At 32.2% G+C, this 19,842-nt stretch overlaps 1 protein-coding gene across 1 annotated transcript; it reads left to right on the top strand.

Annotated features, from left to right (window-relative positions):
* Positions 1 to 1,610: 1,610 nt before the first annotated feature.
* Galphai (G protein alpha i subunit) lies at positions 1,611 to 19,756 on the top strand. Its single transcript, XM_074143131.1, has 7 exons — positions 1,611 to 1,946; positions 10,434 to 10,618; positions 14,102 to 14,280; positions 15,533 to 15,640; positions 16,856 to 16,950; positions 17,847 to 18,035; positions 19,290 to 19,756. Exons 1-7 carry the CDS (start codon positions 1,829 to 1,831, stop codon positions 19,478 to 19,480), a joined length of 1,065 nt encoding a protein of 354 aa, XP_073999232.1. The 5' UTR covers positions 1,611 to 1,828; the 3' UTR covers positions 19,481 to 19,756.
* Positions 19,757 to 19,842: the final 86 nt, after the last annotated feature.

Here is a 19,842-nt window from a genome sequence, read left to right as displayed (position 1 = left end):
ATCACAACAGGAGTGGAGAACTTCGCTAGTGCTGGAGGATACGAAAAGCGCCAGCCTTTGGTATAATGATTAAACGTTTAGGTTTCGTTTATTCGTTGAGCACTTGATGAAACATGATTTTTTGACTGTCAGAGCAACATTTGTACGCTGGAATTTAGGTAGTACAAAAAACTAATAAAAGCAGTTTTCTTTTTTCCAAAAAAAATTTTAGTTAGGCGTAGAGTAGAGCCTAAAAGAAAGCTCCCTATACCACTTCTTCAAAGACTACAACTTTTGCACCATTTAACTTTATTAAGAGATAATATATATTGGGTTTTAGGAGCTATTATTCATGGCAATTAATAAACAAACTGCTTCTGAACTTCACTAAACTTCACCTGTTTTGTAATGATTAGTATTTATCTTCTATCACAACGATATAAAGAATAGTTATTGAGTGCTATTTCTGAAATACAAATCACACCCTTTGATGACCGTTAGGAAAATGATGGTAACTCGAGCTGTACTTTATTGCCGCTTTTCCAGATGGCTGATGCACTTACAACTCAGTATTGCAGTTAGAAATTTCATTTTCATATTATACAGATGTTAGAAGCGCACAATATTCTGAAACGGCACTTTAGAGTAAAACATAAATCAGTCTTCTTTAAGAATCCGTTTGAGTAAAGTTTCCTGGATAAACATTTCAAATAAAAGTAATTGGACTATATTTACGAATCGTGCATGAAGTAGAATGTAGATAAAATCATTAGAACCATTTCGAAGAAAATGCAAAAAATTAAAGTGTCGATTGATCTTCTTCAAATCTGTACTTTTGCCACATATTTATCTAAATTAATAATTTATTAATATTCAATGGATTATGAGGCCGTAAATTACATGGAATTGGCACTTAACATGAAAGCTTACCCCATTTCTCTTCCAATATGTCCTGATATAAATTTTCTTGAAAAATGATTTAGAACTATTATTATATATTATACAAATGCAATTAGTAAACAAAGAAAACGTTGTTTTCGAAAATAACTAGTTCTTAAAATCGTTTCAAGTAAAGTGGCACTTCCGGTATACTGGCTTCCAAAAGCGTTAATGAGGCACACTCAACATGCTATAAGCTCACAGATCAGATTGCAAAAACCACCTTATTGGTCTCAGGGAACCTAAACCCGAACACCGGTGAAAACTCAATTTCGCATAATTTTAAAAGATCGCAATACTTCCTCTTAGTAAGAAAAAAGAGAAAATAATTAAAAAAAAAAAATAATTGAAATCTATCGGAAGCAGATTAAGAAATAAATTCAATTTCATCAAACTGTTGCATTACATTATTAAATGTATGGGGCTCCAATTTTAAAAACTGCCCGGTACCCGGCAGTTAACCAACTGAATGATGCTAGTAAAAATCCAAATCTAAAAAAGTACTTTAAAATGAACTATTGATATTTTATTCTATTGTTATGTTAATAACTTCCATCACATACGTTATTTTTTTGTGTGGAAAGAATCACCGCTGATGCTGGCGTTACCGCTGTAGTGTTATATGTACTAGCGCTCCTAGTGAGAGAAATTGCATTATTGCTCCCTTGTCCCACACTCACGCCTATTGTATTTTGTTTGTTTTCTTCGAAGATAGTTTGTTCTTAAGTTTGGTCGTCCGGGCGTCATCGACTTGTCTAAATTAAAGTTTCGTCAAATTACATTACTATTATTCAACAAAAAAAACGCAATAGTTTGTGGGAGGCGATGAAATTATCTACATATTTTGCAGTGGTCCCATAGCAAAAAGAACATACATCATTGCCAAAAGCAAGTTACTAAATCAAAAATTATGGGGTGTGCCATCAGTTCTGGAGAAAAAGAGGCAGTTGAAAGGTCCAAAAAGATTGACAAAGATCTCCGAGCAGATGGCGAAAGAGCAGCTAGAGAAGTTAAATTATTGTTACTCGGTAAGTGATTTTTTAAAAGACATATTGAAACAACATTCATTACGTGATAAAGTAATAATTAAAAAAAGGTTAGGTTTTCTTTTATGAGTGCTAAATGAAGTAAATTATTCATTACTTGAAAAAAAGTGTTATTCTCATTAGTTAAAAAGTGTTTTCTTCATTAGTATGCATTCATTTAATAGAATATTGACCTAAGTGTAGTCCTGAGTAACGTTTATTTAACTTCTTATATGTGTTTGTTTTTCAACATTAACTCATCTTATTTTTCGTGGACTCCAATTTTTGTCTTCGATTTACTTAGGACATCTGTGTGTCAATACTCTGCTGGAAAAAATACAACTTTTCAACGTAAAATGGTTCTTCTCTCTCATTTTTTTTTTTTGGAGGCCCTTTTCCACCTATTTCATATCTACTACGATGAAGTGAATCTGAAAAGTTGCAGGTCTTCCTTGATTGATCTATTCTAAGAGTTCGCGTATTTTTGCTGCTTTATTTGAAAGCAGTCATTTCAAAATATGACTTACCAGTTACTCTTGAAAGTATGATTCATTTTTATTAATCACTTTAACCCTTCTTTGTGACAACTAGTTGATCTAAAGTTACCACAAAGAATTCCATTATGAGGCAAATGATTAGCCGCTTCTCAGTCAAATTTTTTACCCTTGAAAAAATGAGCCATCAATCGGAATAAGAAATAATCCGTATGAATTAATTTTAGAATACAAGCAGGGTGAGGAAGAAGTTAATTAATTTTTTGTGACAGTCTGTCGTAAAGTGGTGGTAGTGTGTGGTCGTATTGTAGAAGTACATTTTTTATGTTGACAAAAGAACAGAGCTTTTCCGTCTAATGTATAATGAACCGAATAGTATTCAGATGAAATAGCTCGCTTTATTTTTTTTCGTGAACCTTGTTCGTGAGACCGGAATAGCAACTGGTCAGGCAAACCCCTGTTTTCTCAAACGGTACGTACAAAAAAAAAATGTCTAAATTGTTAGTGGCTTCATGGCAAGAGACAAGTCGCTCTATAAATGAAGATCATTAAGATTTTAAGAAGAATTTGACACATTTCACCCACATTGTCCTTTGCTGTCGTAGGGAATGGATAGTCTTACAATATGTAGGCACCATTTCAATTTCATGCAAGAGCCTATTTATGGTGAGACACTCCTTGACCGCAGCAAGTTTCTTGGTGTTCAAGCATCAGCCTCTACAGCTTCTCTTAAAACAGTTGGTAGGTTAATGAACCGTGGATGCCCCAACCATACCTTACTTTTAATGCTCATATCTTCTGCCTTGACATTTTAAAACCTATAATAGTAGCACGAATTAATAATGCATTGACCCCTTCAAAAGTACTTTCGACAAAATAAAAGAAAAAACTCAGAGACATGATGCACTCTATTAATACACATTTTAGAATGTTTTGTGGTACAATCAAAACTTTGATTACACAGGTACAGATCGAAATTCAGATTTTAGTAGCTTTTCTTTTTTCATCCTTACCAATCACCACGGGAACATAGTTCATTCATTGATAATACTAATAAAAACGTCTATCTATTTTTTACATTGATGCCAGTGAAGGGTAAATTATTAATGTAGCACTCATCTCTAAACTCTCAGCCATATTTAAGACTTTACACTCGTTATTTCTCCCTGAAAAGAATAACAAAACAAAATTTATATTTTTCACACTGATGAATACAAGAATTCAAAAACGATGAAATATACAGTGTACACGGAGAAATGGTCGAAACTTCGGGAGGTGATTCTGGACATCATTTGCAACAAAAATTCTATATAAACTAGAGCTCGATTCTGCCCCGTTTTATAGATATTTTTAATTTTATGTTTTTTCAAGGTACTACTACTTTTTAGCAAATAGTTGCCTATATTTCTCAAACTACTAAAGCTAAAGCGATTTCAATAAGCTCATTAGAAAGAAGGTTTTTCCTTTTAAATAAGCTAATTTACATTTCAAAATAATAATATCAAGTATTTCACTCTGTGGCCCAAACATAAGAAATAGCAAGTTTCTAATTTTTTCCCCAAAACTTTGACTTCATTTTTCTCAAAAATATTATATAAGGTGAAAACGTACACTCCTCATGAAAAACATCTACATACAATCACGTTTCGCAAGGTATACCTTAAATAGTGGTTATTTAAAAATTGGCATTAAGAAAGGAATTCACCTGCCATAAAAATATAATTGATCAGAAACATCAAATCCAGTACCATTTTTTGCAAACGTGTAATTTAATAATTAATTAATTAAGAACTATATTCAAAAATATTAAATTTAAATTATAAATAATAAAATAAAAAGAAGAATATGGTATATGAGTTTGAATGAGCCTTAGGTACCAATTTCAAAAGAAAGGATTTTCGTTTAACGAGTTTAGAACTGTGTGTTATTCTTTAGTTAATTAGAAAAATCTGCTAAATATGTGAATAAAACACAGATTTTCTTGAACTACATAATAAAATTTTGGAATTAACAGGTTGTGAAGAGCTAATGATTAAGCGAGAACTTACTTATCACTCTAATCAGTGCAGCACAGTGTACTGTGACTTCAAAGATGCCTCCTCTGGCTCGCAAGCCGGGTTAGCCAGGAGATTATCCACTGCTCTCTACCTGAGGAGGCACCATTGAAGGCACAGTACAAGCTGCGTAAAGTGCATTATTTGATAAATTAAGGAATAAGTTTGATCCTTTACATGAAAGATATTGATCACTTAAATATGTGGCAGGAGGTTTCCAATTTTTTTGGTAATTAAACGCAACTCTCCCAAAATTACCAAAAAATTATTAAACCTTTTCGTTTGTATCAGAAGTAAAATTATTATTTTGCTCTTTTGTGTATGCTTGAGAAGATCTAAAGCTCTTAACTTTTGATCTTTCTTACAAAAATCACTCGGAAAACTACTTATTTCCCGATATTAAGAAAAATACTAGCTTTACTTACTACCTTGGCAATATTTTCAGAAGAAAGGGGATGAACAAATACATTAAAATGATCTATCGCGGGCTTTTATTTCTCTTTGATAACAAGTTAAAAACTTGAAACATGATTAATAAATATCAGATTTTGAAATGGCCTAAAACCTTTAATTTTAAAGATATCGAATTGCGGTTTCCGGTTTCTTTCATAACTTTTTATACTCTTTAAAACTGTGTATATGAAAATGGGGTCAAGTGCAAACCCTTACTTTTGGACGAGCGTATGCGGGCATGAATCTAAAATCAAGTCACATATTCTGAAACTAGAGGTGACGGGCAACAAATTTTCTTCTACCATTTTTTGCTCAAATCAACAATCAATCAAATGAATAAGCCGAACACAGGAGATTGTGGAGAGCTAATGAATAAGCCAAGAACTTATTACTCGCTGTGATCCCCAAATTAAATATTAGTGGATGGAATACTTCACCGGACCGCCAGTACACCACGATCGTCTTAGCGTTCGGAACACCCTATCAGGAAAACATCTAGAATACTCCAGCCTAGCTTCTTCACTATTCCAATCTACGAAACCGTAGATGTATAATATATCGCGATATTCAATATTCGAATATGTTGGCATAATGATAGCAAAATGACAACTAAATATCTAATGAAAATGTAGACTTTAAACTATCTTTTCTTCTTAATGTATTTATTTGTTTTTATAAGACGTATTAGGATAAAACAGTTTTTAACTTGGAGATTAGAGCGAGAAGTAAGTTCTCTGCTTATTCATTAGCTCTTTACAACCTGTTAATTCCAAAAGTTTATTGAGTATGTAGTTCAAAATGATGATTTATTCACATTATTTGGCGTATTTCTTTAATTAACTAAAGAATAGCACACAGATCTAAACTCGTTAAACAAAAATCCTAACACTCATTTAACATCATATTCATTTTTATTCTTCTTATTTTATTTTATTACTTTTAATGTAAGTTTTATATTTTTGAATATAGTGTTTAAATAAATGAATTATTAAATTACACGTTTGCAAAAAATCGTACTGGATTTGATGATTCTGTTCAGTTATATTCTTATGGTAGGAGCATTCCTTTCATAATGCCGACGTTGTTTTGAGGCTTACTTTTTTGCAATTAATCACAGATTTCTGCATCAATTTTTAACATAACCTCAATTATTGTATACCGTTCGAAAGGTGATCGTATGTAGATGTTTTTCCTGAATAGTGCACGGTTTTTTCATATAAAACGTTTTTGAGAAAAATGAAGTCAAAGTTTTTGGAAAAAATTAGAAACTTGCTATTTCCTATGTTTGGACCACAAAGTAAAATACTTAATATTACTCCTTAACAAAAACTTACAGTTTTAAAAGTTAAGTATAAGGGTTGATTAAACGCCAAAAGGTACACAAATCAGCAGTTCCCAACATTTCATTAATACTTCATTGATATAATTTAAGTAATTTTACTGCATTAACTTTTCCTTCACATTTTTTAGAATTTATTAGATGTCACAGACCCTTATGCTGGCCATTTTCGTCTACAAAATATTTACTCAAGTAGCACACCATTTAACTTAGATTGACTGTAATATCTATTTATCTATAATAATCAAACTATTAATCACAGGTGAAAAAGAAAACGTTATAAAAAATATAAAAAAAATAAGAGGCTAAAAAATTCATAAACTTTTTTTACATCAATGATTTTATGCATTTATTTTTATTTTTAAATAAAAATCATTGGTTTAAGTTCATTCTTCGATTAAAGTAATTGTTATTTTATGAAGTAGTCAAACGTTTGTAATAATAAGTAATAAATAATCTGGCTTTATCGCAAATAATATAGTTTTCTTCAATTACATTCTCAATCTAGGTGTTCTTCCCACAATGTTATATATATGTAATATAAAATAAAGAAAATAAAGATATGCATATTTTTAGGACAGCTAATTATTCCAGTATTTTACCATAAGTAAAATTAGGGGGGACTAAATTAAATTACAATTGAGAAATGAGTAAATATTGTTGAATAATCTACTTGTTATTAAATGTATGTTATTTGTGCTCACGAATATTTCGGTAAGACGAATTTAAGACTGAAATATTGTTTTGAATCCTCCGTGATTGAAATTTAAAAAGTGGCCGACTCTAACTTTGTTTTTTTCTACTTTAACATGCATGTATATGTGACTACTCAGAATAATTCATCACTCATTTTATCATAATTATAATAAAAAAATATTATGAATGAACTGGCCAGCATAAGGGTCTGTGACATCTAATAAATTCTAAAAAATGTGAAGGAAAAGTTAATGCAGTAAAATTACTTAAATTATATCAATGAAGTATTAATGAAATGTTGGGAACTGCTGATTTGTGTACCTTTTGGCGTTTAATCAACCCTTATACCTAACTTTTAAAACTGTAAGTTTTTGTTAAGGAGATTTTTGTACCTTTTGGATAGATTTTCCTTTTTGTCTATTTGCAAAGTTACGTCTGCTTTACAGATTTTTTAAAATTTGGAATAAGCTATTTTATCATTATAACCTGATAAGGTGTTAAATCGGAACCGTAACTACCACTGGAGAGATCTTTTTAAAGAATGATTATAGTTGCGGTCCCCAAACCATCCTCAATAACCATTTTTTTGAGAAAGCGTTTTGAATAAAATAGGAAGGTATTTGTACGTAAATAGCAAAATTAAACTGCGATTTCAGTACTTCCTTTTAAGAGGAGCAAGAAAAATAAACTGCGATTACAGTACTTCTCCCTAAAAGGCAAAGATTTTGAATCGAACGACAATTCATTGATGTAAATCGGTTCACTCATTGATAATTTTAACGATTGCAGTACTTCCTCTTAGTAGGTGTAAGAGCATGATGGCACTTCACAGCCACGTAGAGGAGCTTTAACCACTTATTTGAGCTAAATTTTATCAAAATCGGACTAAGCTTTGTAGAAATATTGGTAATAATAGTTTTAGAAAGGGCCTTATTTGGGTGGGGCGAACTCCCCTCCTTATGAGGCATAGCGTCGAGACTTTTAAAGTACAAATCTGTACAAAATTTCGATTCGAATGACACTTCATTCATGAAAATCGGTTCACGTGTCGATAATTTGAAACGATTGCTATACTTCCCCTTAACAAGTGTAAGAGCAGATCGTCGCTTTATTGTTAGGTAGGGGAGCCCTAACCCTATCATCCTACCAAATTTAATCAAAATCGGGCCAAGATTTACAGAGTAATTAGTAATAATAATTTTGGAGGGGGCCTTACATAAAGGGGGCTAACTCCTCTCCCATTCGATGTGCAGCGTCAAGACCCCCAAAAGGCACATCTACATAAAATTCCGAATCGAATGACACCTCATTCATGAAAATCGGTTCACGCGTTTAGGCGCTACGTTGTTTACAAAAAAGGTAACAAGAACAAGAACAACAACAACAAGAAGAACAAGAACAAGAACATTTTTTGAAAAAGCCGTTTTTGCTCATTTTCGGCAACTTTTTTCTCGAAACCTATTAGATCTGGGTGGTTGCAAAAAAATTACAGTTATAAAGGAGGATTTGCCCTATATTATAAAGAAAATTTGGGAATTTTATCTTTTATAGAAAAATAGAAAAAAATTGTCAAAGTTGGGTGTTTTTCAACGTTACACTTTTTCGTGCAGTTTTTGATGGTCAACCCTTATACAACTGTCCTACCGGACAGTTTTAATTATTTTGGAATACAAATTAGCTTATTTAAAAGGAAATTTGACCTTCTTTCTAATAAGCTTATTAAAATAGCTGTAGCTTTAATAGTTTGAGAAATATAGGCAACTTTTTGCTAAAAAGTAGTAACACCTTGAAAAAACATAAAATTAAAAATATCTACAAAACGGAGCCGAATCGAGCCATAGTTTATATGGAATTTTTTGTTGCAAATGATGCCCAGAATCGCCTCCCGAAGTTACCGTAGTCTTATGCTGAACACCCTGTATATGTGTGTTTTATGTAGAGGGAATCCAATTGATCTATTGCGAAAACGGTGTTTTTAGGCATCTCAAAAGAGGTAAAAAGTTACAAGTGTTCCCATGATATTTATTTACCATGTAATAGCGCCTGTATATGTTTTTTTCTCTGTTATCAAAACGTTTCCATGTTTTTTCCCAAACTAGCGGATACTTCTCTTAAGTAACTTCCAAATTCTTGATGGAGAGTCGGCTCCTACTTCAGGAATCTTAGTTGATACTGGAATTTCTATACTGCCGTCAAATCTGTACTTCACTCATTGTTTTAAACTTCTTATAAAAGCTTCTGAGCTTTAAGCTTCTAAAATTAAGTAGTTTGATTCTATATAATTCCACTACACTACCAATAATTTGAAAGATTCTTTTAATTGAAACAATGTATTCTTTTAACTCACTTTGTGGAATTAAATGAAGTTGCTCCACCAATTAACACGTTACATTCATACTTGAATAAATTTTTTGAGCAAAGTCTTGTTCATTTTTTATCGATTGGATTATTTAAAAAGTACAGAGGTCTAATTTTTCTTTTATTGTGTTTATGTTAATTTTATCAGCTTCTTTAAGCGAAAAAAATATCCATACTGTTTAATGCTCTTTTGTATTGAAGTGTTTTTAGATCAGTCAACTTGAAATCTTCCTTTCCGATTTTTTAATAATAACTTTATTAAGGGAAGGGATTAGCTGAGTGGTTAGCGTACTGGATTCCGACGCGGAGTTCACGGGTTCGAATCCAGTTGCTGTTTCTTAGATTTTCTCGACTTAGAGCTTCTAAAAGCTCACTTTCCAGTGATGGGCGGTGTTGTTTGCGACGAGAGAACGCTGTCTAGAGGACAGAAAAAAGCTCAGGCGCCAATAACCTCAGATATTGACGTGCCTTAAATTAAAGAAAAATAATAATAAATAAATTGTCACGTCCTACTGTAACGTGCAGATAGTTCAGTGGAGAAAAACGCCAAATATTAACTTAAATTAACAAATTACGACAATAAGGCAAAGCCTTGAACTGATTGGAAATAAATTTTCTCCAAACTGGCCAGTAAAAAAAAAAATATATTAATATAAGAATGTTTTATAATTATTAAAGCTATTTTTGAGGAAAAAATCGAAATACAAACGTCTAATCACCATCTAGATATGTCTAATCGGTGTGTACTTTTGTTAAAGCATAGTGCCATTCCTGACATAACGTTGTCGAATAACCTTCTTTAACTTGCATTTGTATTTGCTAGTGACCCTGTAGTTTTCCACAGGATGGAGCAACCTCAAATTGCCCTTCACATCTAAAATCCAGGTTTTGCTTTGGTTATGACGTTTACAATAAAACAAAAATTTTACATTCTTGTTCCACTGAAGAATTACTGTTACTGTGGAATATTCCTTCTAGGCGTAATCACTTTTGTTATAATATTTTAAATATGATTTATACCCAGTATTGTGCTATTCGAAAATCTAGAAATCTTTTACATTTTACATTTGAACGTTTTTATTTTGATTTAATACAGGAGCTGGTGAATCTGGCAAGAGTACGATCGTAAAACAGATGAAGATAATTCATGAAACGGGGTACTCCAAGGAAGAATGTGAACAATATCGGCCTGTTGTATTTTCAAATACAATACAGAGTCTCATGGCAATTATAAGAGCAATGGGTCAGCTTAGAATAGATTTTGCTGATTGTTCAAAGGCTGTAAGTTTATAAAAATAACAAATATATATGTATATTTTTTTTAAAAAAAAGAAGATATATAGTAATTTAGTGGCGAGTCCAGGAGGATATTTTCTTAAGTAAAGAATTTTAAAAAGTGCCTTCTTCAAATCCTAGATTTATTTTAATATCTGTTTTATTATTTTAGAGTATTCTTTTCTGGAAACTAATTAGTTCATCTAAGGTAGAAAAATGATTGCCTACTTTTTGCTTATTTTTTATTTATTTTTTCTAAGGTTTCGACCTAGAGACCAGGTCATCTTCAGGACCTGCACTAAAACAGTTAACTGAACTAACAGTACATAATAAATTAACAATTGTATTTTGGTTTTGATTAATTTGAACTGGTTAAACATTTTTAATAATTGTTTTAAATAAAGCATTCAAAATCAATGTGCTATTAGAATTAAATAATCAGTATAGGTCCTGAAGATAACCGAATGGCCTTAGGTTGAAAGTTTGGCAGATAGAAATAAAAAGTTACCGATGATCTGTTGTGATGATAAAGTTACGAGTCGATCTAGAACAAACAGTCTTGGTCTGCTTCGAAGAGCTGAGCTTAATGTGCTTAAAAATGACATCTACCTTTCTGAACCTCAACATCTTGCCGTCGCTTGATCGAATGCCACAAAGTTAATCAGTAATCTCACTCCCTGTACAAGCACAGAACCTGGTCCACTAATAATTATCTTTAATTTGTCAAAGTGGGGTTTGGTGACGTTATAGTTAAAACCAGGTTACAATATTTCGATCTATGTTTCTGTAAATACCTTCTACAACTTCATGCTCTCATAAAATGTAGTTAAATCTATCTAGAGTTGGTGTAAACTGGACACTATTGACTACTTTTAAGTGGTTTTGAGGCAGATCTCCGTTTTAGATTTGTTCCGATATTTTGGTTTTTTAAAATTTTTATATGTAGCTTGAATTGTTTCTCATAACCTAATTTATCTGGAAGAAACTAGGTGAATGATTTTGTGGAAATAGCAGACTGCTGGTTTTACTAATGAAAGTTAAATTTAGCATATATTTTGGCGTTGTTGCAATGATGACTCTTTTGTAGGCGTTTGGTGAGTTTGGCTACTCGCAGCCCACACCTAGATAGACATGCATTTTATTGTAAAGCCAAGGTACTTGTGACGTAATAAGTACAAAAATACGCATTATGTGTCCCAAGATGGGATAAGGTAAATCCTTTTATTTTAAACTTAATTAATTTTTGGTAGAATGTAGTCTGAATTAAGAATGTCTTTTTTTAAAAATCTGCCTGCTTCAAACTTAATTCCTGGAAGTTTCGCTAATTTTTGTATTATATTCATGAAAATTATTGGGTATCAAATAAATGCCTAACATATGACAGGTTCAAACTTCATTTTTTGTTTTTCTTAGAATGCAAGATACCTTTGTTACCATCCCTTGTATTAATAATAATAAAAGAAAGGTGTGTCCGAATTAGTTGCCCACTACCCATTATTAGTAAACCCATCTCCTGTCGCATAGTGACACCTTTGATAGAAGCTTTGGATCCAATCATGTGTTCAATGATTTTCTTCAACTTCTGAATTACCTTAACAAATTTGTTTCTTATTGTGTATGACTTATAACCGTGCATTAATCCAAACCGATACTTCAGTGTGGAGCCTAAAATCACCAATTTCTCAGGTTCTTTCAAAATTACTTTTAACGCAACAACTTTGCAAAGTTTTTTCTTCTTTTTTTTTGTGGGGCATTGGCTGCGAGGCTATATTGATCAAATAAAAGTGCTATCACTTTATACAAGTGCTACCTAATGTTAGTAGTGCGTAATCACTATTTCTGCTAAAGGCGTCTATAGAAACTTTTTAATTAAAATTATAATTTAATTATTTTCCTATTTTAATTATTTTTATTAATTGATTTTGAACGTTTCCAGAGGAATAACGAATTTCTCGGTTCTTGCCTCTAAATTTTCTTCCTCAATCGATCTATATACGCATATAGTAAATTTATTTCGGTTATTTCGTCGTCTATTTGAATCGTTAGACATCTTAAACTTTAGAACACTTTTTAAAATCATTTTGCATCTATAACCCACTTGTTAAAAAATAAAAATTAAAAACTAAAAGATAAAACTGGAGTTTTACTGTACCACAAAATTTGGGGAGGAATAATAGACTAAATAGCCAGAAAATATAGTGTGAAAAGTAAGGGCCGCTGAAGGATATAGAATTTATTTCACTATATCCTTAATTTAGCCGAAAAAAAAAGAATTTACTTAAGCAGCCAACAAAATTCATGTACCTTCTCTAGAAAGTCTAGAAAGTTAAAGTAGTTTTTCACTATTTATTTTCGCCCTTAGATTCAACCTAGATTTTATTTTAACTGTTTTCCCTATTAATTCAAATTAATATAATGATTTGTACATTCATATTTACATTTGTGAAATAATTCATTACTTTCAACTCGGTTACTTAAGTCGGTATACTCGCTGTAAGACGTCTTTTTGATCCAATTTCCGGTGAAACTTGAACCTGTATTTTTATTGTTTATAAAGCGTAGTACAAAGTGGAATGTGTACCAATATTTGGATGATTTCATTGGCCAATCAGTCAGGCTTAATCTTTCGCTATGAAACAAACAACTTGAACTTAAATGACAATCACATTTAAACTTATTCTAAGGTCCCACGAATATTCACAAAAATAATTTATCCAGAAAAATTTCAAATAAGAATGACATAATTGTATCTGTAGCCTCTTAGTACTTTTAGTTAAAAGAAATTTTTATTTTGCCCTGTGTACAAAATATAAGTTATGTAACAAAAATAAATAATCAGTGGTATTCTGTATCACTAAATTTCTATCCTTTTATTATTTTCAAGTTTGAGGAATTAAATCAAATTGAATGCTAACGTTTAAAAAGGTTACTTATTGTTCAGTCTTCTTTTCAGAAAAATTGTTTATACTGCAATTAATTGTAACATTCATATGGTGTGTGCCTTAGTGGTTGTGTTGTTGAAAGAAGCTGGCCGATAATACTTTGCACTGTAGCCACTAATGAGGGCAGTGCTACGATTTGAAGACAACGAGCAACAGCGTAATACCTGAATTTGGAACAAGTAAATTGATGAAATTCGTAGATTGTTTTAATAATTATGGACATACTTCGAGATCGCTATTAGTCTGTCCCCCTTTGTGAGGTTTTCCTTTGTAATCCAGCACGTCATGATTTGCTTTCCACGACTGATTCTGATTTTATACTTGTTCTAATATATTTATTATTTACCTTATACTTGTTTTAATTTGTAGAATCCCTGCTAAGAAGTTATTAGAAACTTATTTGATTACTTTCTGTTAGAATACACGTGGCATGTGTCTTGTGTTTCCATATGCCTAGCTAGTTCCCCTATCATTTCCACTGTTATTTATTTATTTAAAACCTAGTAAAAACTGATGTATTGAAGAATATTTTGTTCTGTTGAACCAGGATTATGCTCGCCAGTTTTTCACACTCGCTAGTGGCGCTGAAGAAGGAGAATTGACACCAGATCTTGTGCAAGTCATGAAGCGTTTATGGGCTGATCCAGGAGTTGAACTTTGTTTCTCACGATCTAGGGAATATCAACTAAATGATTCGGCTGCCTATTATCTGAATTCGCTAGACAGGTACTTGCTTGTATTATTATTGGTTTGTGGGGAGGATCCAAGCCTCCTCTAGGTCAATATGTTCACTCCAAGAAAAGTAACGAGCAAAAATATAAACCTGGACTTGACCACGCTAAGATTCACAGTACGTAGTCCGCACAAATCAGACAATAATCTTAATGTAAACAGTCCATGCCACTTTTACTGGTACCAGTTTTCCTAATCTCCTCACAGTCAAACACCTAACTATGAGGTAAGTAAAGTGTTTTCTTTCCCGTCTCAGAATCTTTACAAGAAGAAGTGTGGCAAAAGAACTCAGATGTCTTCTTAAGGCATAGTGTGCAGTCTGATCATATCAGCAATGTGAAAGATATTCGTGGAAAAAACATAGTAGCTCTTTATCAGGCTTTCCCTGGAAGATACAGTGTTCAGAGACATTCTAATAAATACCAGACTCAGGACCAATGAAGGGGAAGAGCATCAATAATATAATCACCTACCTCTGTCATTATACATATGTAATTCTTATTTGACGTACTGGGTAAACAAATAGAATAAACATCTTTGATTGATATTTATATATATATTTTATTCAGCGCATTTTTGTGTCTGTGGTCGTTAGGGCCCCTTTCTTAACTGTTTAAGAAAATAGCTTTAAATATTAACAACATTTAAATATTTTATTGATTATTTAACTTTCGAGAGTGCTATAATTTGAGTTTTGATGAAATTTGTTTGAACAAAACTTTAATCAGCTGTTGCCGTTTTCATCAAGAGAATGGAAGAAAGCTTCAGTCTTAATGGAGAACTTTCAGCGACTAGCGACGGGGTGCACTCGTGGACTCATGGAGATCTAAATACAAATATCAATATAATAACTGTTGTATTGATTTTTCAATCAATCCAGAACTGTTCAATGCAAAACCTCGCCTTATTCTAATGGTTGACTGGTGTATGCAGAACTTATGTGGAACGTGTTCATATATAACATTTAGGTGCCACGGTAGACGAGCGGTTAGAGGCGAGACCTGCAAAGTTAAGATGTATTGTGGTACTGGGTTCGATTCCCGGTCTAGACCTTGGATTTGATTTAATGTTTAAAATGAGAACTTTGTAGTAAAGTATGTTTGCTAATCGCCTCCGTCCACGACACCTGATTGGACGTAGTTGGACGTAAAGCCCACTTGAAAACATAAGCATTACTTAACTTTTTTAACTTTACTTTTATAACATTTAGAAAATAGGAAAATAACAAATCTATGTGTGGTTTCAGAATCTCACAGCCGGGATATGTGCCCACCCAACAGGATGTGCTCAGAACCCGTGTAAAGACGACTGGTATTATAGAAACCCACTTCACCTTCAAAGGTCTACATTTCAAGTATGTTTTCTAATTATTATTTTTAAGAACATGTTTAAGAACGAAACAGTGGGTTTTCTGATTGAACTCAAAGGAAAATTAATTTAAGTCACTTTTGGGAGCGAAGTGGGAAATGATTTTTTTTCTAAAATGATTTTTTCAAAATAGATTTGATGGCCTTTAAACTTAGTATCACATAGTGCACATGCAGATCTACCTCTTTAATGTAAAACATTTTCCAAAAACTTCATTTAAGGGGTGGGTTGAAGTTGAGTTGCTTTCTAAATAGTTCTGACAGTTTATTGTACGTTTGTAATACGTATCATATTTGTGTATCTGAGTTATCAAAATTTCGAGTATGAGAAATAAATTAATGAAGTTGCAGCTTTACAGAAAAATATTTCGACTATTTTTGATATTTTCTGATATGTGACTATTTCCTGACATTTGCTAAAGGGTTCCATTTAAGCGTATTTCTTAGTTACGTTCTCCGGGGCTATTATTTTATTTTGGAACTGAGTGAACATTGATATTAGTGAGGTTTTGGGATATTTTGTAAGAACACACTTATAATTATAATGAAATAATAATGAATTATATAAAGAACTTGAAATGATGAACTTCAACAAGATAATTTAATTTCATAAATTGCAGTCTGTGGCTGTTTAAACCATATTTTTCTTTTATATTTTCATGTAAAGAGTTGCTATGATTTTTTAAAATTTTGTATAAGCACTATACGATGTGTAGTACTTCTACCACTTTTGTGACATTTTTTCTTGGACGTCATTTTAGCGATTGTGGAGGAGGTTGATGATGACTGGCTTTTTTCTATAATGCCATTTCAGTAAATTAGACAATTTTAACTTCTGTAAATCTTAATAAAATTATTCGTTCGTAACCATTAAATGTAGTGCCGAAAATCAAAATTTAAAGAAAATCAGTGGGGCAGGAAACCACAAAAGTTCTCTTAAAACTTTTAAATTGAAAACCCTTTACTTTGGTTTGAAGTTTTTTTTGAGAAAATTAATTTTTGGGAAGGTGAGATCATCATCATTATTCCTCAAAAGTATATTTGTATTATGTGTTACACAAAGAATACTTCTAATTGAATAAACAATCATTTAATAAAAAGACTTTCATTTTAGGACTTACTAACTAAACAAATGTTAATCATTTTGTTTATTGATAAAATATAGAAAATCTTTCAGTTTAAGATTTCTTTTGTTTTCACAGAATGTTTGACGTTGGCGGCCAGAGATCTGAAAGGAAGAAATGGATCCATTGCTTTGAAGGTGTCACAGCCATTATTTTTTGTGTCGCTTTATCAGGTAATTTTCCCAATTGTTCATTGATATTGAGTAAAATATTAATGATGTTATTACTATTATTTTCATTTAAGGCGCGTCAACATCTAAGGCCAATAGCGTCTGTAGCTTTTTCAGTGCACAGCCAACCTACTGTTTTCTTGCTACAGAAACATTGTGACAGTGAGCCACATACAAACGTACATCTTACAACCGAGACCGGGCCCTGGCCCCCAAGAATTGGTACCCTTTGACGATAGCTTTTTAACTACCACGTTTGACGCCTCCTTACCGACCTGATCCAGCCGTCTTGTTTTCGGGCGAACTATTCTTTATTTGTGTAGTTTACGGTTATCTTTGGGAGTCTTTTCTTCCATTATTCTCTGGAACAATCATTTTTTATAGTTCTCGCGCCTCAGAAGGGAGAAGCATAGTGTCGTCCGCTTTTGCCAGTATTCTACTCGTACCCTTCCACCATTCTGTCTTTCTTAACTTCGTTATTATACAAAGAAAACAGTGGGGGTTTAAGAGGCAACTCTGTTTAATAATTTTCATTTTCATAAAAAATCTGTGTTTCATACAACAGTCTACAAAACCTGCTGGTACAGGAGAAATTTAAGTGTTTATACTGCGTTCACCTACCAAGAAACTCCTGATGAAGGGCGAAAATGGTATCCGAAATGTAGAGCACCAATACTTTTCTTTTTTTTAATACTTTGGACATTGCCGAACATCTTCATCCTTGTAATTTAAGACCTGTTACAAAATTACGAACCAGTCTCTTTCTTATACTTTACAACCTTTATACAACCCTTATACTTTATAGGGACCTACTAGATTATGTAATTTAAATACAGGAGAGTTACGGCCAATTGAATGATTTATGTAATATTTTTTACAAATACATATTTGTGTTTCAGGTTACGATCTAGTGTTGGCTGAAGATGAAGAGATGAACAGAATGATAGAGTCTATGAAACTGTTTGATTCTATCTGTAACAGCAAGTGGTTTGTGGAAACTTCTATTATTCTGTTTCTGAATAAGAAAGATCTGTTCGAGGAGAAAATTACCAAGAGTCCACTCACGATATGTTTTCCAGAATACACAGGTGTGTTGAGCATTTATTTCACTAATAGCAAATATAATCTAGGGATTTTGTTTAATTTCTGACTTGCATTGCGGACTGTTGAGAATTTGTCTGTTATATTTGCAGAAAAATAAGCAAGAGCAGTACATAGTGGCTTTCTTACTGATAAATGGGGTCGTGTTGGCCTCTGGTGTGATCCCAAATAGCCTCTATCACATTATTATAATGTTCTATATTTTCCCGTCTTTGTGTAACCAAAAAGTACTCATCCTAATGAATAAGACAGTTGTGTCATTTAGCGCTATAGAAGGAAAAAGACTTTGGCATAAAACCGTTGTAATCCCAGGATACGATTAAAAAAATGTCTTTTACCGCTATTTACATTATTAAAATTTTCTAAAACTTCGAATTTGAACTAACAATAAAAAAAACTGTTGAGTAGTCTTTCTGGTTAGCCGATATTTTTTCAAATATGGAATTTAGGTTCCATATTAAATTCTAATTAATACTTACCACATGGTAAATCCTTAAAGGCACATTGAGGAGAAGTCTAACCCCCTCACCGCACTTAGTAGTATTTTTCCTAGAAAATTTTTAAGTAAAACTTATAGAACTACTTTATTCCGTATCAGTTGACTATTTTACCAAAACTTTCCTGCTGCCCCCCCCCTAGGTAAAATGGATACATATTTACAGAAAGGGAGAGTTCTTTCCAACTTTCCCTTATCAGGTCGGGTTTTGTTGTTAAAGATAACGGAACTTCGTCCCTTAAGTTCCAGTTGTCGACTCAGTATGTGGGTCTATTGCGATCCGTTCTGAAATTTGATTAGTATCAGGTACTAGAAAAGTTGTAAAAGAAAATAGGTGTTTTGTGATTATAATTATAACTAGTATTAATGAATGAGTAAATTTTATTATCATTATTGCTTACTTACTGCCAGCTGTAAGGCTGATACTCAGGCCTTAATGGACTGTGATAGTCAGAGAGAAAATAGAAATACTAATAGAGGATTAAATAAATAAAACGCAGTATATTTATTTATATATTTTTCTGCTATTATTTTAATGACTTGAAAAGTGTTCGGATCATTACGAAACAAGATCAAATGAAATCAAAGGATCAAAACTTGAGTTATCGTGGTATTTGTATATTTCAACATTCTATATATTCACTGCTACTTTACCTCCAGCGTTGATATTTCTTTCAATAGTTCAGTTGATAGTAGCCTTTAACTGAATAATGCTAACAACCATATTTCGAATTTAAATTTTTAGGCTCAAACACATACGAAGAAGCTGCTGCCTACATTCAAATGAAATTTGAGAATCTGAACAAGAGGAAAGACCAGAAAGAGATCTACACCCACTTCACCTGTGCCACAGATACCAACAACATCCAGTTCGTTTTCGATGCGGTTACCGACGTCATCATCAAGAACAATCTTAAAGACTGTGGTCTTTTCTAAGATATTATATATATATGTGTGTGTGTGCAAATATATATCACACACTCACACACATACATTATATATATTTTTTTATAACCATTTTAAAATAATGTAAATAAATGTCGAAATTGAACAAAGGAACTGAATTGTGTAAAAATTTAAGTTAATCCATTCCATGTCGTTCAGTGCCACGTGAAAAATAAATCGATTAAGTCTTAATTATTAATAGCAAGTATATGTATTTTTTTTCTTTTTACTTTCTCACATTTTATAATGAATTTTTAATTTTTTGTATTTATGTTTCAAAAGAAATAAGGAAGACTCCTTCGTTGTAATAAATATATTTTGCTGAAATGAATTTGATGCTCATTTAATTTTCT

The sequence above is a fragment of the Rhodnius prolixus genome, unplaced genomic scaffold (assembly GCF_049639745.1).
Source record: "Rhodnius prolixus isolate KJV_2025 unplaced genomic scaffold, Rpr scaffold_12, whole genome shotgun sequence".
In the NCBI taxonomy this organism is placed as follows: Eukaryota; Metazoa; Arthropoda; class Insecta; order Hemiptera; family Reduviidae; genus Rhodnius; species Rhodnius prolixus.
Note: the sequence above shows the minus strand (reverse complement) of the source record. Positions and strands in the feature narration are given on the sequence as shown.